Source organism: Ovis aries, chromosome 3 (assembly GCF_016772045.2).
Source record: "Ovis aries strain OAR_USU_Benz2616 breed Rambouillet chromosome 3, ARS-UI_Ramb_v3.0, whole genome shotgun sequence".
Taxonomy (NCBI): Eukaryota; Metazoa; Chordata; class Mammalia; order Artiodactyla; family Bovidae; genus Ovis; species Ovis aries.
This window is the reverse complement of record NC_056056.1, coordinates 212,792,414-212,819,828: the sequence shown is the minus strand read 5'-3', so window position 1 is coordinate 212,819,828 and position 27,415 is coordinate 212,792,414. Positions and strand designations below refer to the sequence as shown.

At 48.6% G+C, this 27,415-nt stretch overlaps 1 protein-coding gene across 6 annotated transcripts in view; it reads right to left on the bottom strand.

Annotated features, from left to right (window-relative positions):
• The window catches only part of DDX11 (DEAD/H-box helicase 11), a 32,884-nt gene extending 20,765 nt beyond the window's left edge, over positions 1-12,119 (bottom strand). For 3 of the 6 annotated variants that reach the window (XM_027968011.2, XM_060414262.1, XM_042247657.1), the window contains exons 1-5: positions 11,978-12,119; positions 6,142-6,289; positions 2,735-2,983; positions 1,980-2,066; positions 1,580-1,728 (exon numbers count right to left, since the gene is read on the bottom strand). In XM_027968011.2, coding sequence (XP_027823812.1) covers positions 1,580-1,728; positions 1,980-2,066; positions 2,735-2,983; positions 6,142-6,285 — 629 coding nt within the window. In that variant the 5' untranslated portion in view covers positions 6,286-6,289; positions 11,978-12,119. Of the gene's footprint in view, positions 1-9; positions 105-1,579; positions 1,729-1,979; positions 2,067-2,734; positions 2,984-6,141; positions 6,290-6,563; positions 6,646-11,045; positions 11,775-11,977 lie in introns of those variants that run through there. The other 3 variants (XM_042247656.2, XM_042247655.1, XM_060414261.1) reach the window with 3 other exon arrangements.
• Positions 12,120-27,415: the final 15,296 nt, after the last annotated feature.

Below are 27,415 nucleotides of genomic sequence, written 5' to 3'. Positions count from 1 at the left end.
AGGTCATACCTTAATGGTCTAGTGGTCTTCCCTACTTTCTTCAATTTTAGTCTGAATTTTGCAATAAGGAGTTCATGATCTGAGCCACAGCCAGCTCCTGGTCTTGTTTTTGCTGACTGTATAGAGCTTCTCCACCTTCAGCTGCAAAGAATGTAACCAATCTGGTTTCACTGTTGGCCATCTGCTTACGTCCACGTGTAGAGTCGTCTCTTGTGTTGTTGCCTTTCAGCGTGTTTTAGCGTCGTATCTTTTTGTTTTTTCATACTGTTCATGGGGTTCTCAAGGCAAGAATACTGAGTGATTTGCCATTCCCTTCTCCAGTGGACCATGTTTTGTCAGAACTCTCCACCATAACCCATCCGTCTTGGGTAGCCCTACATGGCATGGCTCACAGTTTCATTGAGTTAGACGAGACTGTGGTCCACATGTCTGGTCCCATCACTTCATAGCAAATAGATGGAGAAACAACAAAAACAGTGATAGACTTTTATTTTCTTGGGCTCCAAAATCACTGCAGATGGTGACTGCAGCCATGAAATTAAAAAATGCTTGCTCCTTGGAAGAAAAGCAATGACCAACCTAGACAGCATATTAAAAAGCAGAGACATTACTTTACTGACAAAGCTCCATCTGGTCAAAGCCATGGTTTTTCCAGTAGTCATGTATGGGTGTGAGAGTTGGACTATAAAGAGAGCTGAACACCAAAGAATGGATGCTTTTGAGCTGTGGTGTTGGAGGAGACTCTTAAGAGTCCCTTGGACTGCAAGGAGATCAAACCAGTCAATCCTAAAGGAAATCAGTCCTGAATACTCACTGGAAGGACTGATGCTGAAGTTCCATTACTTTGGCCACGTGATGCGAAGAGCTGACTCATCTGAAAAGACCCTGATGCTTGGAAAGATTGAACACAGGAGGAAAAGGGGATGACAGAAGATGAGATGGTGGGATGGCATCACTGACTCAATGGAGCTGAGTTTGAGCGAGCTCTGGGAGTTGGTGAAGGACAGGGAAGCCTGGCACGCTGCAGTCCATGTGGTTACAAAGAGTCGGACACTACTGAGCGATTGAGCAGAGCTGAACATGAAAAGGGATTCAACATCGCTAATCAACACGGAAATGCAAATCAAAATCAGCATTTCTAGTTCACTCAGGAAACAACAGCGCACAAATTAGACACCTATGAGCGTGGACCAACAGAAGCCTTAGGTTAAGAAAAACTCAGCCTGACAACAGCTCAAGGGCTTACCTCACAAGCCTTACACAGCTTGACTTGGTGCTAGAGCCTGAGACTTAGAGTCAGACCAGCGGGGTTCAAATCCCCAGCTGGTGGCCCTGGCCCAGGCCTGGCACCCTGCTGGACCATGGTGCCCTGAATGCAGAGCCGAGATGCAAATACCGCCGAGAGGAGGGAGCGCCCGAGCTGGCAGAGAAAGGGCTTGCCGCTGTGGGCATCCTCCGTGCCATGAAGAGGGGCCTCACTGCAGAAGAGGGGGGCCGCCTCTCGCGGTGGAGGAAGGAGCTGCTCCCTGGAAACCTGCGCAGACCCCGGCAGGGCAGTGGGTGGAGGTGACACTCTTACCCACTGGGCACTCCTTTCTCCTCGTCGCTCTCATACTCTGCGAGGACCAGCTCTTCCTCCCCAGAGGCCACCTGCTCAGGCTCTGTGCCTGCGGCCAGCATCTCACTGCTGAGCCGGAGCAGACGCTCTGTTTCCTCATCTTCCTGTCTCTGTGGGGCAAGGAGAGGGAAACCTTGGTGCTGGTGCCACACCCGCAACGAGGCAGCATCAGGCAGCCATGGCCAAGGGCAGGGTGCCTGCCACTGACACGGGCCTCAAGTGACTGGTGCCAACGCCCCTGTACCAGTCCTTCAGCTCAGGCTGCACCACTCCCAGGGAAGTGGCCGAGGGCCTGACTGCTCACCCCGACCAGCCGCACGGATGGACACCACCTGGACATGGTCCCAGGGACCACACTCACCATGCGCTTGGCTGCGAACCGGAGCTTCGCGTTGTGACGGATCTGCTGCAGACGCTCTTCTCGCTTCTTCCTCCGGACCTGCTCCTCCTGGAAGGGGGAAGCCAGAAGGGAGACTCCTGCAGGAAGCCCCGGAGCAGGCCCCTTCTGGAGCCGGGGTGGCCCAATCCAGGGCTTTTCACCTCTGGGCAGCCTGCCCTGCCCTGCTGGCCTCCAGTCGCTACAGCATGGCCAGCAGACCCTGAGCCCCTGGGCTCACTGTAGAAAGGACACACTCTGCATCCAGCATGGCCCTTAAGGGGTCCAATGCCAGGGAAGCCAGGTCCGTGCTGCCACTGGCAACAGTGCGGTTCCTCTCCCAGCAGTGAAAGGGAACTGCTGCTAAAGAACCCACCTGCCAATGCAGGAGACCCGGGTTTGATCCCTGGGTTGGGAAGATCCCCTGGAAAAGGAAATGGCAACCCACTCCAGTATTCTTGTCTTGAGAACTCCATGGACAGAGGAGCCAGAGGGCTACAGTCCATGGGGTCGCACAGAGTCAGACACGACGGAATCGACCTAGCACGTACTCGTGAACACCAACCTAGAGGAAGCCTGGTGACATCAGCTAACACGGACAGTGAGGGCGCAGCACCACCCACCCGGAGGTGACCAGAGGACCCACAGCAAGGACACGGGCTGTCCAGCCTCAGGATTCACCTGACGTCACCCAGACGCCCCATTTCCCGGATCGCCCACCTCCCATAACCCAATCTCACCTTCAGTCGGTCCACCAAGTCCCTTTCTTCCTTCTTCTGCACAAACTGAGTGATCCAGTCGGGCTCTCCGGTGGCCTCTGGGGTGCTTGGGCTCCCCTGGCAGGAGGGTGGGGGACCCAGGGCTGGGGCCAGCCCATCGCTCGAGGTGGGGGCTCCAGCCTCCAGCAGACGCTCCTCCTCTTGGCGTTTCTTCTGTTCAAAGTCGCGGAGCCAGGAGAGGGCCCCGCAGATGAGACTTAGGGATTTTCCCTACAGGAAGAAAAATCCTCTCAGACACAGAAGCCAAGAGACCCAGCTTCCCGAATGACCTTTCCTGTCGTAATAAAGCATGTAACGTTAAGTATCAGAGGGTGCTCCAAGACCTGCTTCTGAAAGGAAGAAAAGGGAAGGGAACTGGCCTTTTCCTAGAGCACAGCTAAGAAAAAAGGAAATATAAAAGTGAAATTCTTTAATTATATGTCTTCACTGTTCTTCAAAGAATAAAAGAGGCTTATCAAGCTACCTGTAAGTACCGCAAGTCACCACAATGAGAATGGCAGAAACTGAATAAATGGCCCAGAAAATGAATTAAGCCCCGCCTCCCAAAAAGGGGCACGTCATGAAATCCTGAATAGGACCTGCTGAGGCAGAGATGCAGTCAACGTATCTGTGCAGACAGAAGGTGATCGGCCCCGGGAGTCCCAATGCTATGAAATTTTGAAGCAAACCAATTGTTCTGGAGAATACATCTGTTGCTTTAAACATCAGACTTTTCTCTGGAGGTCCTTGACGTGCATTGAATTGTGTCCCCCTGACCCTAGCGTCTCAGAACATGGCCCTGCTCGAAAACAGACATCCTGAGTTAAGAGGGGGTGGGCCCTGATCCAGAGGAGCAGCGTCTGTGTGTATGTTCTCGGTCGTGTCCGACTCTGTGCAACCCCATGGACTGTAGCCCGGCAGGTTTCTCTGTCCATGAATTTCCCAGGCAAGCACACTGGAGTGGGTTTCCATTCCCTTCTCCAGGGGATCTTCCCGACCCAGGGATCGAACCCATGTCTCTTGCATCTCCTGTATTGACAGTCAGGTTCTTTACCAGCTGAGCTACCAGGGAAGCCTGTGTATAAAACAGTACCCTTGCATAATAAAAAGGGGAAACGTGGACACAGAAGCAACGAAGGCAGACAACGTGAAGAGACGGGAAGAAGCTTGCTGTCCACATGCCCAGGAGAGGGGCGTGGACAGATCCTTCCCCCAGGCCCTCAGGAGGGACCTTGCCGACACCTTGATTCTGGACATCTAGTCTCCAGACTGCGAGACCATAAATTCACACATTTACACTGTCTGTGGTGTTTTCTCACAGCAGCCCCGGTGGGCAGGCAAAGAGAGTGACTGTATGATGAGTTGTAATGTTGAGACACCACTGGACGGTGAAGAGAAGAACAGATGTAAGTGACACAAACCTTTAAAAGACAACTACGGACTTAAAAGTTATTCAAGAGAGGAAGGAAAAAAAGAGAGACTGAAAAGATGTAACTGAAGCAGGAGGGTGGGCAGAGGGAGGAGAAAGAGGTGGTCAGAAAGCTCCATCTTACCTGTGGCACAGAGGCCCCAGTGACCGCAGCCAATAAAGCGAAAAACAGCAGCATCGGCTTGTGATTCAACAAATGCAAACCAACGGCATTTAAGAACTAGATAAGAGAGTTAAAAGCACCAGCCCAAGGAACCAAGTTTGATAAATCTGACTTTTTAAACTACACACACTGTTCTTTGATTCAATGTTTCATGTGACTTTAAAGAGAGGAGGACAAGGGACCTCCTTGGTGGTCCAGGGGTTGAGACTCCATGCTTCCAGACAGGGGGTACAGGTTTGCTCCTTGGTCGGGGAGCTAAGATCCACATGCTGCATGGCATGGCCAAAAATAAATAAATAGAGCTTCCCTGATGGCTCAGTGGTAAAGAATGCGCCCGCCAATGCAGGAGACACAGGTTCCATCCCCGGATCTGGGAAGATCCCACATGCCCCAGAGCAACCAAGCCCATGCACCACAGCTGCTGAGCCTGTGCGCTAGAATCTGGGAGCTGCAACTACTGCAGCCCACCTGCCCTAGAGCCCAGCTCTGCTACAAAAGAAGCCACTGCAGTGAGAAGCCTGCATAGTGCAACTAGAGAGCAGCCCCCACTCACCACCAGAAAAAAGCTGAAGCAGCAAGTGAAGACCCAGCAGAGCCAAAAATAAATACAAAAAAATTATTAAAAAAGAAAGAAAGAAAAAAAGAGAGAGAGGAAAAGATGCTTCATGACATCAGGTGAGACAGATGGTCAGATGAGGACTTGAACATCCTCAGATCTATTTACAGGAAGTTGCTTCTGATCCCGGTCAGTCTTTCGGTGGGTTGGGAGGGGAGAAGTCCCAGGCGCTGCATTATTTATTTATTTTTGGCCACGCTGCATGGCACCTGGGTTCTTAGTTCCCCAACCAGGAATCAAACCCATAACCCTGCAGTGGAAGCGCCAGGGAATTCCCCACAGGCACTGGCTGTAAACGGAGGGCTAGAGACTGGAAGAAAGACGCTGCTTTAACAACTCCTCAACCTGCACAGCATCCTCGTCCCACACAACATCCTCATCCTGCATAGCATCTTCGTGACCCAAACCGTGTGAATCGGCAGGAGGGAGTCCCTCCCACTCACTGCGTCTGAAGGAACAAAACGGAACCAGGAGAGGAGCCCCGTCTGTGTCTCCCCAGGAAAAGATGACACACTCCCATCAGCGGATGAGAAGACATGAGTCACTTTCCTCTGTTCATTCAGTCAACACACACATTACCACCCCAGGCCAACTGGGCCAAGCTCCCCAGATGGCAGGGACACAGAGTCGAGGCCCGAAAGGTCCTCCAGGAGGTCACAGCAATGCCCACACGGGCAGCCCACTGTCACACAGCACTTGCTGCAACAAGAAAATGCAAGACAGGAGCAGACCCCAACAGTCCTCAGCGGTCAACCTCTAATAAACCCCCGCCTTCCAGGCAAGGAAGGAAAACGGAGGGGCTCCAGATGGGGTTACTCTGGCCCTTGGTGGCCCAGTTTGTGGAGAATAAACCCATGTTTGATCTGTGAGTAAGCTAGAGTAATTTCTATGTTTCTCAGTTGTGTGCCCAGAGTAAGATGGAAGGTTTCAGTGCTCCAAGTTGTGGTTTCCACGGCCATTCAAATTCTCATTTGCCTCTAGCCTAATTTTTCTGTAACCCCGGGGCTGTGTTTAACTGTTTAATAGACAGGAATGACTCACTCAGAATAATAAATAGAAACAACGACCTTTCTAAGCTTCACACCATGACTCTCTGTGCAGGCAGATGAGCATGCTGGTGGCCTCTGACTTGTCATCAGCGTCTCCCCAGACCTTCTCAGGCCCCCACTGGTCATACTTACAGTGCCGGTTGGACTCTCAAATATCCCAATCTTGCCAGCCTCCAGCACCTGGTACAGTGCTGCCATGAAGTCTTTCTGGATGGCATATGGTGTGAAGGGAAACGGGAAGTGGATGCCACCAGCCTCCTGGGTCTCATCGGCCATAATCCTGGAGGGAAAGAAAGCCGGCAGCTCTCTAATGGGCAAGTACTGGCCTGAGATCGAGAACAGTTCCTAAGAGCAGCCTCAGTACTAGTTACCCACTTTCTCCCCAGAGGGGACCATTTTTGGCAAGCAAAGATCATGCTCTCTCCAACTGTGGGCCTATCCATGAGGCCTGGCCAGAGTCGCAGTTCATCCAGACACTCATCAAAACTGGACACAGGGGAATTTGACCCAGGCAGCCCTAACAGAAACCCCTGCCGCTCCTCTTGCCTGCACACCTTTCTAAGGGCCTGGAGATTTCCCCTGGATAGCCAGCCTGTCATTATTTCTGCAGCCATTAAGCTTTGTCTCCCACGCCCCGCCACGCCTCCCCGCCACGCCTCCCCGCCACGCCTCCCCGCCACGCCTCCCCGCCACGCCTCCCCGCCACGCCTCCCCGCCACGCCTCCCCGCCACGCCTCCCCGCCACGCCTCCCCGCCACGCCTCCCCGCCACGCCTCCCCGCCACGCCTCCCCGCCACGCCTCCCCGCCACGCCTCCCCGCCACGCCTCCCCGCCACGCCTCCCCGCCACGCCTCCCCGCCACGCCTCCCCGCCACGCCTCCCCGCCACGCCTCCCCGTTCCCTGTTGCTGCCGCTGCTGTCACTTCAGTCGCGTCCGACTCTGTGTGACCCCATAGACGAAAGCCCACCAGGCTCCCCCGTCCTTGGGATTCTCCAGGCAAGAACACTGGAGTAGGCTGCCATTTCCTTCTCCAATGCATGAAAGTGAAAAGTGAAAGGGAAGTAGCTCAGTCATGTCCGACTCTTCACGACCCCATAGACCGCAGCCTACCAGGCTCCTCTGTCCATGGGATTTTCCAGGCAAGAGTACTGGAGTGCGGTGCCATTGCCTTCCATGTTAGGAACTATCTTTTCCTCTTTTTCTGACCCTGGCTTCTCTGAAACAGCTTTTCACACCCTTTCTTCCTTTAATCACCATCTTCCATCCTGGCCCCTGCTCTCTCTCTTTGGAAGTCACTGCTCTGAGCTAGGTAAAGAGCACCACCTCACCTCAGTACAAATATGAATAAATCTAAATCCCATGTACACCTCCACTACACAAGTGGCCTCAGGAAGACCAGTGACCATGTTGATTCACTTATGAGGAGAGGGAGTTGCACAGTGTTCTTCCAGTTAAGAATTTAGGGGTGATTAAAACGAGGACTGAGGTGGAATGATAAAAATAAGGATGACAGAACCAGGACAGTTCAACAGCAGAGGGAGGCCTGTAATCAAAAACCCACTAAAACATGGAGGGAAAGGAGACAGGCCCTAACAAACCCCAAATACCTGCCCTGTGTTAAACACTCCACAGGCCCTTCCATTTTTGTCCTCTTGTTTAATCTGCACAACACTGTAAGGATATAGTTGTTGGATCCTGACACTTACAGAAATTAAGTAACTGTTCAAAGACTCAGCTCAGAAAGGAAACCCAGGGATCCAAGCCCAGGTTCACATGGCTGTTCTAGTCCAACTCATGTGTCGGCAAAAGAGAACTAGCATCAATAAAAGGGAGATTTACGGAAAAGATACATACTTGGAGATTAAGAATACAGCCGATCTGGGAAATCCAAGAGCAGAAGCCATGGACAAGGTAGTACTTCTTGCAGACTAGAGCTCCAGAGTGATTCAGGTTTTAAGATGGTTCCAGGAAGTCTACCAGCAGTAAATGCCTTAAGATTCCCAGTTCTTCTGCCCCAACACATGCCACGTGGGGCCTGCCCAGCCTCCTCTGCTCAATCCCAGCTTCAGCTTTACCCTGAAACTGGCCTGCACACTGCCGCTGCAGGCCCTTAACCTTCTAGCTTCAGGTCCCACTGTCAAGCAAAGTCTTCTGTTTCCTAGTTCTAAATCCCAGGAGAGATTTCTGACCACCCCCCAACCCCGACCCTTTTATTTTTTATTTTTTAGTTGGCGTTTAACTGGTGGCTCAGACGGCAAAAAATTCACCTGCAATGAGGGAGACCTCGGTTCAATCCCTGGGTCGGGAAGATCTCCTGGAGAAGGGAACGGTAACCCACTCTAGTATTCTTGCCTGGAAAATTCCACCGACAGAGGAGCCTGGCAAGTACAGTCCATGGGGTTGCAAAGAGTTGGACACGACTGAGTGACAAACACTTAACTTGTAATGACGGGAATGAGCTACATGGATACATATATATGGACACATATATCTCTTCTCTCTTGGATATCCCTCCCAGCCCTCCTCCATTCCACCCCTCTAGGTCACCAGAGCACCAAGCTGAGCTCCCTGTGCTGCACAGCAGCTTCCCACTATCTATTTCACACGTGGTAGTGCATATATGCTAATCCTAATCTCCCAATTCGCCCCACTCTCCCTTCCTCCCCACTCACCCTGTGTCCACTTGTCTGTTCTTCACATCTGCATCTCTACCCCTACCCTGCAAATCTCCTGTCTTTAAAGACAGATCGCTCGACAGCCTAGAGACCACTGGCTGAGCCATGATCTAATCAGCCTGGGCCTTGTGCCTGCCGCCCCTCTCTGCTTGGGGACTGGAGTCCTGGACATTTAGGCCTCAACTCCTCAGAGGCCTCTCACTATTTGCCACCCTCCCCACTCCAGTGCTCTTGCCTGGAAAATCCCATGGACAGAGGAACCTGGTGGGCTGCAGTCCATGGGGTCGCTAAGAGTCAGACACAACTGAGCGACTTCACTTTCACTTCTCACTTTCATGCATTGGAGAAGGAAATGGCAACCCACTCCAGTGTTCTTGCCTGGAGAATCCCAAGGATGGGGGAGCCTGGTGGGCTACCGTCTATGGGGTTGCACAGAGTCGGATATGACTGAAGCGACTTAGCAGCATCAGCAGCAGCAGCAGTGGTCAAACACCTCCCCTCCCAACATACACACTGCTCTGCTTTGTCATTATTTTATCTCATTATTTGAAACACTGTATTTTTGTTGTTCATAGCTCTCAGCACTATCTGAACTTATTTACTGTCCTCCTCCACTAGAATATAAATAGCATAAAAGGAGGAACCTTGTCTGCCTCTCTTCCCTGCCCCTAGCATTCAGAACAGGTGCTCTGGCACTTAGCAGGCAATCAATAAACAGGTGATAAATGAATAGCCAGTCTGAGGTAAGGGGTGTGGGAGAGGGTTTCTGTTCTTCAGAGGGATGGGGAGAGGAGATCTATGACTTCAGTATCTAGTCCAAGGGCCAGTTCTTTGATGGTTTCAAACTTTTCATATAACCTCACAACCTTATGCAGTCAGGATTTTTATTAGTTCTATTTCACAGTTGAAGAAACCGGGGCTCAGAAAAGTTAAGTGATTTGCTCACAATCACTCAGCAAGGGCTTGAATCCAAGATTTTAACATATATTTACCTGAGCCAGGGCTTCCCAGGTGGCTCAGTGGTTAAAGAATCCGCTTGCCAAGCAGGACACCTGGGCTTGATCCCTGAGTCGGGAAGATCCCCCAGAGAAGGAAATAGCTACCCACTCTGGTATTCTTGCCTGGGCAGAGCAGCCCGGCAGGCTACAGTCTGTGGGGTCACAAAAGAGTCGGACACAACGAAGCGACTAAACAGCAGCAGCAGCCTCTGAGCTCCTGAGCTGTAGATTTCTAATCTTCCTCCCACCAGGGTAAGTAGGATGAAAAGACTTGGTTACCAAACTTTAGAATGACAACACGAAACAATAAAGAACAAAAGTAATCATTATTTCACTTCTCTGTGGGTGGTAATTAGGGATCTCATTATTCCAGGAGCAGCACAAGCTAAACCACAAGTGAAAAAAGGGTTTAGCTAAATCCAAGAATAAAGGATTCACTAAGTGCTGTTTAAAGATGTTTGGTACAACTTTTCCCAATCTCTTCAGGCTGGTTGCCTGGACATTAGCACACACACACACACAAGTTGTCCCTAGAATTCCCCACCAGTGTGAAGACACGAGGAACGGTAATCTTATGTTCACTCATGGGTTAAGACACATGAAGGCATCTCAGGTACACAGTTCAGTTGCTCAGTCATGTCCAACTCTTTGCGACCCCATGGACTGCAGCATGCCAGGCCTCCCTGTCCATCACCAACTCCCGGAGTTTACTCAAATTCACGTCCATTGAATTGGTGATGCCATCCAACCGTCTCATCCTCTGTCGTCCCCTTCTCCTCCGGCCCTCAGTCTTTCCCAGCAGCAGGGTACACACAATTCCTGAAAGTGCTCATTTTCTTCAGTCTTCGATGATCGCTTATTTACCCGGGTACAAACTTGCTCCAGACTGATGGTGCTCCCCCTACCCCAAATTCATGTGTTAAAAGCCCTAACCCTCACTGTTAGGCTGTATCTGGAGAAAGAGCTTTTAGGGAGTAATCAACATTAAATGTGGAGAAGGAAATGGCAACCCATTCCAGTATTCTTGCCTGGGAAATCCCATGGATGGAGAAGCCTGGCAGACTTACAGTTCATGCATTTGCAAAGAGTTGGACACTACTGAGTGACTAACATTTTAACATTAAATGAAGAAGGTAATTAGGATTAAGTGGAGTCCTAATAGTGGGGTCCTGACCCCTATAGGACTGGTGGCCTTGGACTTCCCAGCCTCTAGCCCTGGGAGAAAGAAGTTCTCTGTTCAGGCCTCCCAGCCTATGGCAGCCTGAGCAGGTGAGACGCCTGTGTTCCAGGTACCATCCTACTGTTTCCCTCCTAAAGTGCTTTAACTCCACACACCTGGGAGACAACCAGGCTCTAGCCCACCTGCTGTGAATCTGGGGTGGCAGTGCTGAGAGCTGCCGGCTGGCCCCAACTCCACGTCCTCATCTTGCTTCTGTCTCCCACCCAGCTCCGCCCTCGGAGCTGTCACACAGTGTGACGATTTAGCTACACTTTTCACGGCACTGCCTCCCACAGTCTGGTCAATTCCATCCGTCCCAGTCCTCCTGGCTGGCCACTGCTCCACCCGGATTCGCCGAGTGGCAGGATGGCTCTGGGGGTCAGACTGCCCAATTTGGGATCCCGCCTGTATCCCCGCGTAAGTCCACATCTCTGAGTCCATTTCCGCAGCTGCAGGGGGCAGTCAATTTAATCACTCAGCTGTCAGACTCTTTGCGAACCCATGGACTGCAGCACGCCAGGCTTTCCTGCCCAACGCCAGCTCCCGGAGTTTACTCAAACTCATGTCCATCGAGTTGGCGATGACATCCAACCATCTCATCCTCTGTCGTCCCCTCCTCCTGTCTTCAATCTTTCCCAGCATCCGGGTCTTTTCCAATGAGTCAGTTCTTCACATCAGTCCAAAGTATTGGAGTTTCAGCTTCAGCATCAGTCCTTCCAATGAATATTCAGAACTGATTTCCTTTAGTATAGACCGGTTGGATTTCCTTGGAGTCCAAGGGACTCTGTCCCTTGCAGGGGACGGGGAACGGCGCATTCGGTGGCCCTGCAGGGAGCAGGAGGTACTACCACGCGCAAAGCGCACTCAGCACCGCCGGCGGAACCACCCCGCAGCCACCCATCGCGGCCAGGTCCCGCCCCGCGGCCTCTCCCGCCCTCCCATTGGTGACTGGCCTGTCGATCACACGGCGGCACCGCCCCGGGACGCTTTCCCGCCACCGGGCAGTCCCGCTCCCCGGCATATCCACCAGTCTGCCCTTTCTCATCTCGCTCCACGTCCTCGGCACCGCGCTCACCTTCCTCGGCGGCAGGGCTGTTCCGCCGAGGTCAGACCAGAGAGCAGTCCAGGCAGACGCTGCTGAACCTGAAACTCCGGCTCCTCGCGGGTGTCAGCGTCTTCCAGGGCAGTACACCGCGCTGCACGCCCCCCGCAGCACTGCGCATGCGCACCCCGGGGCTCGGTGGGGCGGGTCCCCGTGTTGCGCCACTGCGCTTGCGCGGCCGGCTAGTCTGGCGCTCTGTCTCCGTAGCCAAGTAGAGCGTCCCGCCGCTGCGCTCTGGGGTCACTGCGCATGCGCGCTCCTTGGCGCTCCTGAGGATGGAGTTCGCGTTTGGTGTCTCTGCGCGTGCCTGGCCTGTTCAGCTGGGGCGGGAACCCCAGCGGAGGGATCGTGATCTGGACTCTGTACCCTTCCTTCGCTGCGCCCTCCTACGCCATCCGTGGCGGGGTGTTTCTTTTCCAGCTGGCAGCCGTAAATACTGAGCGCAGTCAGTTGACTTCAGTTGACCATGTTTATCAAACAGGTGGCGCTAGTGTTAAAGAACCCGCCTGCTAGTGCAGAAGACTTAAGAGACACTGGTTCGATCCGTGGGTTGGGAAGATCCCCTGGAGGAGAGCATAGGCAACCCACTCCAGTATTCGTGCCTGGAAAATCCCATGTAGCTTGGTGGGCTACAGCCTATGGGGGTCGCAAACAGATGCGCCTCAACCGACCTGGCACCACCTAAGGGCGAGGTGCGTAGCTGACTAAGGAAGCCTGTATTCTGGTCCTGGAACTGAGCCTGGTAAAACCAGCTTCCTCTAGCCAGTTTTTCATTAACCTCTTTATCTAAAACTTTATTCCCTTTCTTATCCCGCACCTGTTGCCCTCAGGATTGAAAAGTATCCAAGAAAGGGGGGGATTGGAACCCAGCAGCACCCTTCAGGGGCCTCCCAGGTGAAAAAGCCTCTCCGTGTTCTAGTTCTTATTTGTAGAAAAAGGCTTTGGTCTTTTGATACCCTTCCTGAGTTCCACAGGGAAGGCACAGGCAATTATTGGTAAAGGAACACAGAAACAAGAAGAGCAGTTAAACAGAAGTCAGGACCATCGTTCATTGACAAAACAGCCCTAGAGCCTCCTCAAGAGGTATGCATAATAATCTGACACCCATCTTTGAGCAGTTCTGTGGGAACTGAGACCCTCACCCCGGGGAGGATGGTGGCTACTAGCTGAGCACAAGCACGTGAAACCCAGACTGTCTGGAACCAGAAGGTTGAAGATTAAGATTCCTGAAACGCTGCCCTGTTACCTCATCTCCAGCCAATCAGAAGACAGCCACTGTGCTCCTGGCTCGGTCCTGCAGTCAGCCTTGTACTTTCCCTCACCACAACCCGGTGTCAGGAAAGTGACTGCCATGTGGAGCGTTGTTCAGTCAGTCAGTTGTGTCCAACTCTTCGCAATCCCATGGACCACCATGCAGTGTGCAGGGTGAGCAGCCCCGAAGTTCAGTCTGGTCATAGACCCTGCTCCTGTCTGACCTTAATGTGAGACCCTGTTATTTTACCTCTAGAATGGACAGCACCTCCCCAGCCCACCTCAGCAGGGTTGAGACAGACTAAGGGATTAAACAGTTAATCCCACTAAGGGGTTCTATGTAGAAAGATGGGAGACTCCTGTAAGTTAATGATTACTCGGGAAAGCAGGTGTGCTCAGCACCACACCCATGCCACAGAATCACGAGAGTTGCCCCCAGACAATAAAACAATGGTGGCGTGAGCCCCACATCCTGCCAGCGAGCTCAGTAGGTCAGTGATCCCTGGGACACGCTCTCTGCACAGGTGAAAAAGAATATTGTTTGTGGACCTAGATTAACCATGCAGGGACAAGAACACTCCCCTGCTCAACCCGGAGAAGGAACTAATGATGAAAATGACCTCTACTCAAGAAAGACAAAGAAGGTCTTATCCCCCTCCCCACTTTTCCTTTGATTATAAAACTGTAGCCCAGTATGTCCTCAGCATATGGCATTTCTTGCCCACCTGCTTAAAAGCCTCACACATGTCCTATTCTGGTAAATCACTTCTCTACCACTTTGCTCTTACTGAATTCTCCTCTGCACTGAGACATAAAGGACTATGGTACCGAAGCTCCTCTGCGCTCCCGTGAAATGACACTTTCAGGTCTGGAAGCCAAGTTGAGGGCTGTTGCTACTGGCCCCAGTCTTTCTTCAGGGGGTTCACCTGCTCAGGAGGGTAGAGCGCATCTCCTTCACCCCCTCGGACGTGGTTCTTCTTTGTCCATGCAGGGATTGGACTGCATGACCCCTGGGAGCTTTTCTGAAGGCATGTCCAGTGTGTTTTCCAACACCACACAATAACCCAGTTTTGACACTACCTGCAGGTAACTGGGATCCCACATGTTAAGGGCTCGGTCCCACAGGACTGCAGCATGAGACAGCAGCCCCAAGGCCAGCTCGTCATCTGTGCTGCTCACCTTGCTGTGGTTGTTCAGTCACTCAGTCATGTCCGACTCTTTGTGACCTTGTGGACCGCATCACGCCAGGCTTCCCTGTCCTTCACTGTCTCCCAGAGTTTGCTCAAACTCATGTCCATTGAGTCAATGATGCCATCCAACCATCTCATCCTCCATTGCCTCCTTCTCTTCCTGCCTTCAGTCTTTCCCAGCATCAGGGTCTTTTCCAGTGAATCAGTTCTTCGCATCAGGTGACCAAAGTATTGGAGCTTCAGCTTCAGCATCAGTCCTTCCAATGAATATTCAGGGTTGATTTTCTTTAGGATTGATTGGTTTGATCTCCTTGCTGTGCAAGGGACTCTCAAGAGTCTTCGCCAGCACCACAGTTGTTAACCTACTACTGACTGTAGATCAGAGGTTCCCACAAGCTCCTCCTTGGGTTTGATTAATTTGCTAGAGAGAGTGACAGAACCAAGGAAAACATTTTACTTAGGAGAACATCAGTTTATGTAAAGACATAACTCAGGAACAGCACGAGGAAGAGATGCACAGGGCAAGTATGGGGAGGGAGTGGAGTTTCCACTTTCCCCACACCTCCATGAGCTCACCAACCCAGAAACTCTCCAAACCTCCTCTTTCCATGTATTTAATAGAGCCATCATTACCTGGTGGCTTAGAGGTTAAGGCCTTTGCCTACAAGGCGGGAGACCCAGGTTCAATCCCTGGGTCAGGAAGATCCCCTGGAGAAGGAAATGGCAAGCCACTCCAGTATTCTTGCCTGGAGAATCCCATGGACAGAGGAGCCTGGTAGGTTACAGTCCTCAGGGTCACAGAGTCGGACATGACTGAGCGACTTCACTTTCACTTTACGTATGCACAAGTTGATTAAATCATTGGTCACTGTGATTTCTTCCTTTTCTTGTGTGGCCACATCCTGCTGCACGTGGGACCTTAATTCCCCAACCAGGGACTGAACTAGCCTAGCGTCCACTGCATTGGAAGACAGTTTTAACCACTGGACCACCATGGAAATCCCACTGATGATTGAACTCCATCTCCAGCTCCCTCCCCTCCCAGGAGGCTTGGGGATGGGCCTGACCATTCCCACCTTCCAGTCACCCAGTTTGTTCCCCTGGCTCACAACCTTAGGCTGGTTACCTTGGGGCTTCCCCAAAATCACATTATTAACATAACAAGAGACACCTGTATCTCTTTCCTCACTCGGGAAATTTCAAGGGTTTTAGGAGCTCTGCTAAGAGCTGGGACAGAGGCCAAAAATATATTTATTATCACAATATCTCAGGATGGGCCTATGAAATTACAACTGGGGGCGTTTTATGCTAAGTGGTCCCTGGGAATAACCTTGGTAATTGGTGTGATTTCCTGGCAAGATAAGAAACTTTAGGGACAGTTTCTAAGGCTTGAAGGAAAAGTTTTCAAGGAGAAGAGCCAGTGTTACAAGTTGTATACAAACCTGGGGGTGGGAATTTACAAAAGGATGATTCCAGAGTCTGTTTTTTGTCAGTACTTCCAACTATCACTGATTGGTGTAGTTTGAAAAGGGCAAAGTACTATCACCCTTTGGAATGCATTTAATTTTTAAATTGGACACAATTCAGTTCCTAACACAAACCATGGATTAATGTCTTCTGTATATATTTGTCGGAGAAGGCAATGGCACCCCACTCCAGTACTCTTGCCTGGAAAATCCCATGGGTGGAGGAGCCTGGTAGGCTGCAGTCCATGGGGTCGCTAAGAGTCAGACACGACTGAGCGACTTCACTTTCACTTTTCACTTTCATGCACTGGAGAAGGAAATGGCAACCCACTCCAGTGTTCTTGCCTCGAGAATCCCAGGAATGGTGGAGCCTGATGGCCTGCCATCTATGGGGTCGCACAGAGTCGGACACGACTGAAGTGACTTAGCAGCAGCAGCAGCAGCAGTATATATTTGTGTTCAGTCGTGTCCGACTCCTTGTGGTCCCATGGACTACACCCCACCAGGCTCCTCTTTCCATGGAATTTTCCAGGCAAGAATACTAGAGTGGGTTGCCATTTCCTACTCCAGGGGATCTTCCCGACCCAGGGATTGAAACCACAACTCTTGCATTTCCTGCACAGACAGGCTGACTCTTTACCTCTCGTGCCATCTGGGAAGCCCCTAGAGAATGGGCCCTTTGGAATGAGGCCCATCAAAATCCTGAAAAGATCTCTGATGCTTCAGTCTTAAGTTTATGTAAATGTTGCATTTACTATACAACCACGGCTTGTTTCCATGTTTGAAAATTGTCTTAAAGTAATTGTCATCTGGTAAACTTGACACTTTAAGAAAATGTACTGCATTTTGGTCTATTTCTTCAAAGTTCCCCCACCCCATTCTACACACACACACACATCCCTAGGGTACGAATTCTCTAAGAAGCATCATGGGAGGAATAGAAGATGATACTCCTTGGGGTCTGGTTGTAGAAGACTTTAAAGTGTGAAAGTGAGTCACTCAGTCATGTCCGACTCTGTGACCCCATGGACTGTAGATGTATAATTCTCCAGACCAGAACACTGGAGTGGGTAGCCTTTTCCCTTCTCCAGGGGATCTTCCCATCCCAGGGATCAAACCCAAGTCCTCCACATAGAAGGTGGTTTCTTTACCAGCTGAGCCACCAGGGAAGCCCAGAAAACTTTAAACAGCAAGCTAACAAGTTTAGACTTTATCTTATAAGCCATTTGTACATCATTGAAATGTTTTTTTAACAGAGGAATGAAATTGCAAAAGCAGTGTCTTGGAAATAATAAGTCAGAAGCAGGGTGAAGAATAGCTTGGAGGAGAAAGAGACTAGAAGCAAGCAAACAAGTCAGGTTATGCAACAAACCAGACAATGCAATAGGGACTTGGACCTCAAGGGTGGCAATAAGAATGGAGGATAGGGACTTCCCTGGCAGCCCAGTGCTGTAAGACTTCACCTTCCAGTGCATGGGGGGCAAGTTCAATCCCTGATCAGGGAGCCAAGATCCCACATGCCTTGGGGTCAAAAACCCAAAACATAAAACAGAAGCAATGTTGTAACACATTCAATATTCTCCCAGTTAAACCCCTGTTTAAACCCCTAGTTTAACTCCTATTAAACCTCCAGTTAAACCCCTGTGGCTTCCTGCTTCCTCCATGGCTCTGGCCCAGGCTCCACAGCACAGCAGTTGACGACCCCTCTGTGGCCCCCACTTCTGAGTCTTTCCGCCCCTCTCCATCACCCTTTGTTCAAGCTGGGCTGGCCATGGAGGGTCAGGCTCACTCAGCTGGTTCTGAAGCAGCAGGGAAGGGGGCTGTGAGACTCTGTTTGTGTTTTGCCATAGGTTCATTTGTACCACCTTTTTATATTCCACAAATAAGTGATGCCATGTGATATGTCTTTCTCTGATTTACTTCACTCAGCATGACAGTCTCTAGGTCCATCCACGTCGCTGCTTGTTGCTGTTGTTCAGTCGCTCCGTCGTGTCTGACTCTTCGCAACCCCACGGACTGCAGCACGCCAGGCTTCCCTGTCCGTCACCAACTCCTGGAGCTTGCTCAAAGTCAAGTCCATCGAGTTGGTGATGCCATCCAACCATCTCATCCTCTGCCATCCCCTTCTCCTGCCTTCAGTCTTTCCCAACATCAGGGTCTTTTCCAATGGCTCTTCCCATCAGGTGGCCAAAGTACTGGAGCTTCAGCAGGCTGCTAATGGGCATTATTTCATTCTTTTTATCCTGACTCACTCTTATAGATCATGGACTCCTCCAGAGCGGGGAGTCAGATTGGCACCCCCAGTGCCCAGCGCAGAGCTTGGCACCTGGTGGGCTCTCATTGACCTCTGGAGATGGCGCTGAGGTTGTGCCTGCAGGCTAGGGAACTGACTGCTGCCCTCTCCTGGCAACAAGAGGCATTGTGCAGACCACAGATTTCTTCCCTCCCATCCTTTGCCAAAAAATGAAAAGGAGGAAAGGGAGGCAGTGCCTAAAGACAAAGAAAGCTCCAGCCACTCTTTCTAAGTCTTAAATACCTGTGAATTAAGAACATGGGCAGAAAGTGGATTCATGGGCTGGGCCCTGAGGATGGTTGGGAAATGACAGCCCAAAGGTATGAGATTTCTTTACAGGGTAATGAAGATGTTGTAAATGAATTGTAGGGACCTCCCTGGTGGTCCAGTGGTTAAGACACCACACTTCCAATGTAGGGGACCCAGGGACCTGGGTTGGATCCCTGGTTGGGGAACTAAGATCCCACAAACCTCGAGATGAAATAAATACATAAATAAAATGGATTAGAGTGGTGATTGCACAACTCTGTTAAAAGCCCCTGAATTGTACACATTTTTTCCATGAAGTGTGGCTTGAAGGATTTTAATTTCCTGACCAGAGATCAAACCCAGATCCTCCACAGTGAACATAGAAAGAGTCCTTACCACTGGACCTGCAGAGAACTCTCTGCATTGCACACTTTAAATGGATGAGTTATATGGTGTCTGAATTCTATCTCAGTAAGGCTGTTACCAAAAAGAAATCAATTGAATGTTTGTACAACAACTTGAATGTACTTAATCCCCCTGAGCTATACACTGAAAAATGGTTAAAATGTCAATTTTAGGTTACGTATATTTTATCACAGTTAAATAAAAAGAAAGTAAGTGCATTCTATATACTGGCAATAAACAAACAGAAAATAAACTCTGGGAAATAGCATTTATAACAGCACCCAAACCAAAGGTACCTAGGAATAAATCTAATAAAAGATGCATAAGACCCTCTACACTGAAAAATATAAAATATAAAACATTGCTGAAAAAAATGAAAGAATCCCAATAAAATGGAAGAATAGATCATGTTTATGGACAGAAAGGGGCTTCCCTGGTGGCTCAGACGGTAAAGAATCCACCCACAATGCAAGAGACTTGGGTTTGATCCCTGGGTTGGCAAGATCCCTTGGAGAAGAGAATGGCTACCCACTCCAGTATCCTTGCCTGGAGAATCCCATGGACAGAGGAACCTGGTGGGTTACAGTCCATGGGGTCACAAAGATTCAGACACGACTGAGAGACTAACATTTTCACTTTCTTTCACGGACTGAAAGCCTCCATATTTTGAGATGTCAAATCTCCCTAATTTGACGTGTAAATTCGAGTCTTAATCAGAATCTTAGATTTTTAAAAAGACATTGACAAGGTGACTCTAAAATGTATATGGAAAATCAAAGAACCTAGAAGAGTAAATGCAATCTTGACACAGAAGGATAAAACTGGATGTCAAAACTCATTTTAAAGCTATAGCAACCAAGATGCTGAGGCATTGGCACAAGGATTATTAACAGACCGATGGAATAAGAGTCCACAACAACATAAATATATGGTCCCAGTGACAGATGACCAAGGAACCACCACAGTTCAGAGGGGAAGCAATAGTCTTTCAACAAACGGTCTGGGGTTAACTATACCTTCATAGGGAAAAAATAAACCTCAATTCTACCTCACTCCACTTGTCAAGTTTAATCAGATATGGATCATAGACCTAGATGTGAATGATAAAGCAAAAAAAAGCTTCCATTCTAAAAAAGCAAAAACGAAATAGAGAAAAATCTTCATGACCAAGGAATAGGCAAAGATTTTTTTAAACAAGACACACATGGAAAATCACTAGCCCGGGATTGATAAGGAAGAAATGGAACTCTGTGTTCACAGATGACATGAACATCTATGTAGAAAATTGAAAACATTTTGAAAAATTAGTGGAACTAATTAGGGATTATAGCAAGGTTGCAGGATACAGGTTTATGGACAAAAGTCAGTTGCTTTTCTCTATACTGACAATGAACTGGAGGAATTTGAAATTCAAAGCACGATACATTGTACCACTCTGATGAGGTGATGTTGGTAATGGGGAGGAGGTCTGCGTATGTGTGAGGGCCAGGAGTGTATGGGAAATCTCCTTGCCTTCTGCTCAGTTTTGCTTTGAACTTGACTGCTCTAAAAAATATAATCTACTAAGGAAAATCACTAACTGTATAAAAATAGATTAATAAATTAAAGAACTCCATTAAAATTTAAATGCTCATCAAAAAATACCATTATGTGAACAGAAAAGAATATGAAAAAGAATGTATATATGTATAACTGAGTCACTCTGTTGTGTTTGACATTGTAAATCAACTATACCTCAATTAAAAAAATAAATACCATTATGTGAGTGAAAAGGCATGCCACAGACCAGAAGATTATTGCAATGTATCTTACCTATAATATATAAAGAAATCCCACAAATTGATAACAAACAGACAACATAATTTTTTAAATATCCCCAAAGATTTGAAAGGTACTTCACAAATGAGGCTACATCCAGACGGTCAATAAGTATATGAAAATGCGTTCCACTTCATTAACTATCAAGGAATATAAATTACACTGCACTGCATCCCCCAGACGGACTAAAATTAAAAGTACTGATGGAACCTCCCCAGTGGTCCATTGGTTAGGACTCTGTGCAGGGGGCCTGGGTTTGATCCCAGGGGAACTAAGATCCCACATGCCACAGTGCAGCCAACAAAGAAAGTACTGACAATACGAAGTTTTGGTGAAAGTGTCCAGCAACTGGAACTCTCATACCCTCTTGCTGGAAGTGTAACTTGATACCCTGATACTGGGAAATTGGCAGTATCTGCTGAAGCAACTTAGCAGCAGCAGCAGCAGCAGCTCAAGCTAAATATAAAAGAAACCCCATGACCCAGTAGTTCCATTTCTTGTTTATATACCAAACTGAAATGAGCATTTATGTCCACCAAAAGTCATGTACAAGAATGTGCATAGAAGCTTTATTCTTAATACCCCAAACCTGGAAACAACCCCAGTATCATCAATAAGAAAACTGTAGTATATTCAATATGGTAGAGTATCACACAGCAGGAAAAGGTAACTAACTACTTCTACATGCAAGACAGTAGGTGAATTTCACAGACATCATGTGCAATGAAAGAAACTGGTCCAAAAAGTACATACTGTTTGATTCCTTCTGGATGATGTTCAAAAACAGACAAAACTAATCTTTTGGGAGAGGTCAGAATAGCAGTTACTCTTAGGGACAGTTACTCTTGGGAGAGGCTATGCAAAAGTCTGTTGGGGTGCCCAGGTGTTCTGTACCTTGAACTGGTAGTCAGGTGGCTACATGTATATATATATATATATATATATATATATATATATATATAATTATATCCAGCTATATATTAATTTATTGATGTTATATCTTTCGATTTTTTTTTACTGAAGTATAATTGTTTCACCATGTCGTGTTAGCTTCAGGTATACAACAAAGTGATTCAATTAGACGTGTGTATATATTCGCGACCCCATGGACTGCAGCCTACCAGGCTCCTCTGTCCATGGGATTTTCCAGGCAAGAGTACTGGAGTGGGTTGCTATTGCCTTCTCCAATATATATATACACATATATATATATTTCTTTTCGGATTTTTTTCCTTTATAATGAGATATTGATTATAGTTCCTGTGCTATACAGTAGGTGCTTTTTGGTTATGTATTTTATATATAGTAGCGTGTATATGTTAATCCCAAACTCTTATTCTCTCTTCCTTCCCCTTTGGTAACTGTTAAGTTTGTTTTCTATGTCTGTGAGTTTATTTTTGTTTTGTAGGTAAGTTCATCTGTATCACTTTTTTATATTCCACATGTAAGTGATATGATACCATATTTGTCTTTCTCTGATTTGCTTCACTTAGTATGATAATCTCTAGGTCCATCCATGTTACTGTAAATGGCATTATTTCATTCATGATGGTATATAATTTTTAAAAGTAAACAAATATATTATTGTCCACTTTTCCAAGCTCTTTCTCAAGCCCTGGGTGCTTGCGACGCCTTCCCAGAGTACTGTTACCCTTCACAGACCGGGCCATCCTGCATTCTTGAAGTACACCCACGCGGGCCAGTCCTTCTTTTGCTCTCCCTTCTGGTATCTGTGCCTTAAGGGCCTTGGACAGCATCACAGACGTGATGCCCTATTGCCCTCGCAGGTGCTCAATAAATCTCTCTCTTCTCCTTAGTTAGAAATGAGTTCGCTATGTTGGATAAACCTGCTTCTTACCAAAATCGCGGTTAAAGCATCAGGTCACATGTCCACATGGGGCGGAGGAGGGCAGAGGTGCGGAGGGATGGAAGGGGAGCGGTGAAAGCCAAGAGCAGTGCCTAGAAAAGAGCTGACCCTGCTATTATCACAATGACACAGGTACAATCAAAAAACAGTACAAAGACAAGGGCGGAAAAGCGGGCCCGGCTGCTGAGAACCCGGCGCCATGTTCTCCCCGTGGGTCGGGAAGGGGTCCTACAGCGGGGCGGGCGACCGGGTCACTGGAGTCCTCCAAGCACCCGCCTAGCATGAGCGGGCCTCGCTAGCCACCTCGCTGGGGCGGGGCCTTGGGCGGGCCACTGTCCTTCGGAAATTGTCCCCTTCCCCAGTCGTACTAAGCCCCATCACGCGCTAGGCAGCCACTCTGGGGGACCCCAGAGGCCACCAGAGGGCACGGAGGCTGGAGCGCGCCCAAGGAGGGGACCCATCCTGACGCCCCTGAGACGAGCCGGCGCAGGCTCCGGCTCAAGCTGATGAGATCAAGCTCCCTCCCTCCGTCCCTGGGTCCCTGGGTCCCTCGCTCCGCTGTGTCCCTACAATGGGACATCCAGGGCAGCTACCTGAACAGTCTGGGTCTGAGCCCGGTGATCCCAGGCGGCCTTGCACACTCAGTCCAGCACCTGCCCTCGGAACAAATCTGGAGACAACTGAAAGGGCTGTCACCGAGGGAAAGTGCAACGCTGCCAGCTCTCAGCTCCAGGACCCGAAGGTTGCCTGTGGCTCCAAGCCTATGGGCTTGGCCGCCCACTCTGTGCCTGGAGGTCTCCGGACCCACTCAATACATAGCTTTGCACCAACTGGCCACCAATAGGTAATACAGATGGTGAGTGTTAAGTGGCTGCAAGTTGAGAAAGAATAGTTGGGACGTTGCCACTGATCAGTGAAGCCCCTGAGGAATCCAGAGCCCCATGCAGAAAGACACCCCTTCCCCCTCCACCCTCTACCTGGGATCCCTGAGTACTCCCACCCCTCCCCACCCCCCCCACACCCCCACCCCACCCCTAGGGGCGCCCAGAAACCCAGGAGGAAAAAAGCTGAGGCCGTCAGCCCAAAAATAGTGCCCCAGGAAGAGGCTGGCTTGGGGAGGAAGGCTGCTGAACAACACACCTGCAGGGCCTTTGGGAAGAGATGAACTCCCAGGTGCTTCTGAGTACATGTTTTGGCTACACGCTGAAAGCATGTATAGTCAATATTTGACTAGAGCTGACTGTGACCGATATAGATGGACTTTGGGGATACAAGAGTAAATCTGAGCTTTCATACAAGCTTTTTTTGTTGTTAATATTTTCCAATTTAAATGTTTAAAAATATTAGCAGACCAGTTCCAGTTACAGAAGTTTGATGTAATACCAAAGGAACAATAATTTCTTAATTTCTCAGTAGTAAGAGCTGCTGGCTTGCTCCTGTGGTCACTGCAGAGCACACTTATGATGGTGAACACATTCACTCTCCCCTGAGGCCGATGCGGGGCTGCGTTTCTCCCAAAAGGGGATCTTAGTTCCAGTTGTGCTAATTAGATCTGATGCCCTGGACCCACACGTAATCCTTGATCACAGACAGGTTTGAGGAGGGTGGAAATGAGGCATTTGGTTATTGGACACTCCCATGAATGAGGCCAAAGCCAAATTTCAGTTCATCTACAAACATGGAAGGATGAAGACAGGCTACTTTTTATTGCCCCAAGGAGCAAAGCAAAACAAAATCTATTTATCTTAAGCGTGAAATTAGATTTTATCTTAAAAGGAAAATACTCCTTTCTTTCGGTAGGACAGGCACCAGATATCCCATGTGCTTTCCCCCAAGGAGATCAGAAACCCAAGGAAATATTAAGGTCAAGTCTTTACTTCACAGGGTGCCCAGACTTATTGGAATGACAAAATATCAAAGCTAGTGTATTAGATAGTCATGCTCATCACTGAGTGCGAAAGAGAAAAAAGGACAGATGTTATTCATAATAGCATCAGGAAGAAGCACTATTCTAGACACCATGGATCAAACCCCTGTCCAGACCAGTCAGTGGCTCTCAATCTGAAGACTGGAGACTTTGGGGTCTTTCAGATCTGTACTCCAGCATCCAACAGGCTGAACAAGTGAGACACAGCACACACACACTCATGACCACTTATCCGTTTGCTGTGTGCCATGTGCTGTGTTAAGTACATCACACGTGATAATTTATCATTTAACCCTCAAAGAAAACCCCTGTGACATAGTCAGTATGATGATTCCCATCTATCCCAGAGATGAGGAAAGCTTGCCCACCCGGTGCCCCGGGGTGTGTTCAGTGATGGAGCTTCAAGCATCCACTGTGTGCAGACCCCACACGCGTGTGCAGTGCTCAGCCGTGTCTGACTCTGTGACCCCATGAACTGTAGCCAGCCAGGCTCCTCTGTCCATGGGATTCTCCTAGCAAGAACACTGCAGTGGGTTGCCATTTCCTCCTTCAGGGGATCTTCCCCACCCAGAGATCCAAGCCACCTCTCTCCCATCTCCTACATTGCAGGTGGATTCTTACCCCTGAGCCACTGGAGAAGCCCACACAGCAGTCTATTGTTATTCAAATGCATGAAAATAGAGCTGTAATCTAAGTAAATATTTTATGAAATGTTCAGTAGCTGTTTTGGTTAGTAGTATAAATTGTGTTTTCTCAGTCGACAGACACCAGAAGTAGCAAGAAATTATGAATGTCCTTAACATTTTTGGTATTAACATTTTTTTTCACACCAGTCATATCGGCGATGTTCTAATTCTTAGGTTGGGAGTGTGGTACATTCCCAAGGTCCATTATGTTGGTATGTTACATAATGTGTATATGTACACACACATGCTCATCTCACATTCTCTTGAACGATTCAAGTACTACTTTTTTCTTTTAATGTTTAAGAGCATTAGCAGTCAACAAAGTTCCTTTTTAAAGAACCTTTAAAAACAAAGGGTTTAGGGAATTTCCTGGTGGTCCAGTGGTTAGGACTCCTTGCTTCCACTGCTACAGGCAAGGGTTCAACTCCTGGTCAAGAGGAACTAAGACCCCACACTTCAGGCAACATGGCCAAAATAATAATAACTAAATAAAATAAAAACAAAACGTTTAAAACAAGGGATCTTTATGTCTGAGGGATGGGCCTGGCATTTGGGAGGTGTACCAAGTGAGTTCCCAGAAGGTTCATTCTGACAATAGTGAGCCAGATAATAACAATAATAACAAAACTAACCAGAATACCTAAAGAGTAAGGTGGGGAGTGGGGAAAAGAAAAAGTATGCTCTCTTCCTCTAGCAAAAGGGGGGAAGTTTCAGAAGGATTTTGAATGACTGACTGGTACCACTGGAAATAATCACGTTATTAAACACCTTTAACAGGAATACTAATTTAAACTGCCTGAGGGTTAAAAAAGGGGGGGGTGGCTGGGAAACAGATGAGGGAGAATGAAAGAAAATTTGGGGAATTTCTTGGTGATCTAGTGGTTAGGACTCTGCCAGTTCACTGCCAAGGGCATGGGTTCGATCCCTAGCAAGAAAAGAATGAAAGGAAAACAGATTGAAAAAGAAACAAACCTATCTGTGCACTTTCGACATTGAGTATGTGTAGGTTTTACAATCCGAAGAATATAATGTAAATAAAATGGAAAATAATTCTACAAACAGAAAAAAAATGGGGGGAATCCTAGAACCCAGTGACTACTGTCCCTCCTCACCTCTTCCATCTCCCAGACCCCTCAACCATTCATTGATTGAAAGAGCACAGCACTTCCTCCCTGGAAACCTTTCCCTTTGGCCCTTCCCCTTCCACGAGGTTTTCCCCTCTCTTACAGACCTCTGTATCCTATCCTGGTCTCAGCAGAGCACTCATCCCATCAGAATCATGAGCATGATTTACTCACCTGTGCGAAGGTGGCCACTGGGCTAGATACCCAGCATACATTCCTGCTTTGTAACCATCACAACTACCCTCGTTGACAGGTGTTCTTGTCCCTGTTAATCTGCCTCAAATCGGTTAGTATGTTGGGGACCCCACTCGTTGCTTACTCTCTAGAAAGAGCACGTGCTCTTTCTACAGTCAGTATGCGTGCAAAAGCGGTCATATCTTGGGTGCTCAAGTAAAACGTGCTGACAGACTAGAAGATACCTACAACTGTTTGCTGCCAGTAAAGAAATAGATGCTTTTAGAAAAGCATTACTCGACCGGAGCTTTTCTATACCAACTTGTTCAGCCAGATAATATCCAGTGGCCCCAGCTTCAAAAGAAACCAGTACACTCAAGAGTGACCGCACACAGGCGCAGGAACCAACAGCAAGATAACTGCCAAGGCGGCAAGCCAGCACCCTACCCTGCGCCCGTCTCCTGCAACTTTGGAGGGCCACCGTTACTTCTCACCCTCCTGAGGACACTGGTAGAAAGGAAGCAGATTTAATCTCTAGTGAGTCAATCCCCCCAAGTCCGCTGAAGGCGTCACTGAATGAAAAACGTCTTAGTCGAGGCTAAATACACTTGCTGTAAATTGCTGGAAGAAACGATTTTATTTGTCCTGCATCCCTTCCCAGCCAATCCCAACAGAAAAGATTACAATGAATTCCCTGGTTATGTTTTAATATTGAAATTTCATCCGAAAACAGCCCTTTTAGTTTTCTACCTATATAGGACAGTCTTCATAGTACAGTGCCAAGCACTGAGCAAGGGCTCCAAAACAAACAAAAAACCTTATTATTATTGGCACACAAATTCCTGCAACCAATAATTATTTCATAACACGCACCAGACACTAAACTGGGCTTAAGCTCTAAGGAAGAGCAGGACCCTCCATACACAGATCTTTTGGTCAAAAGACTATTGTTTCGGTAACT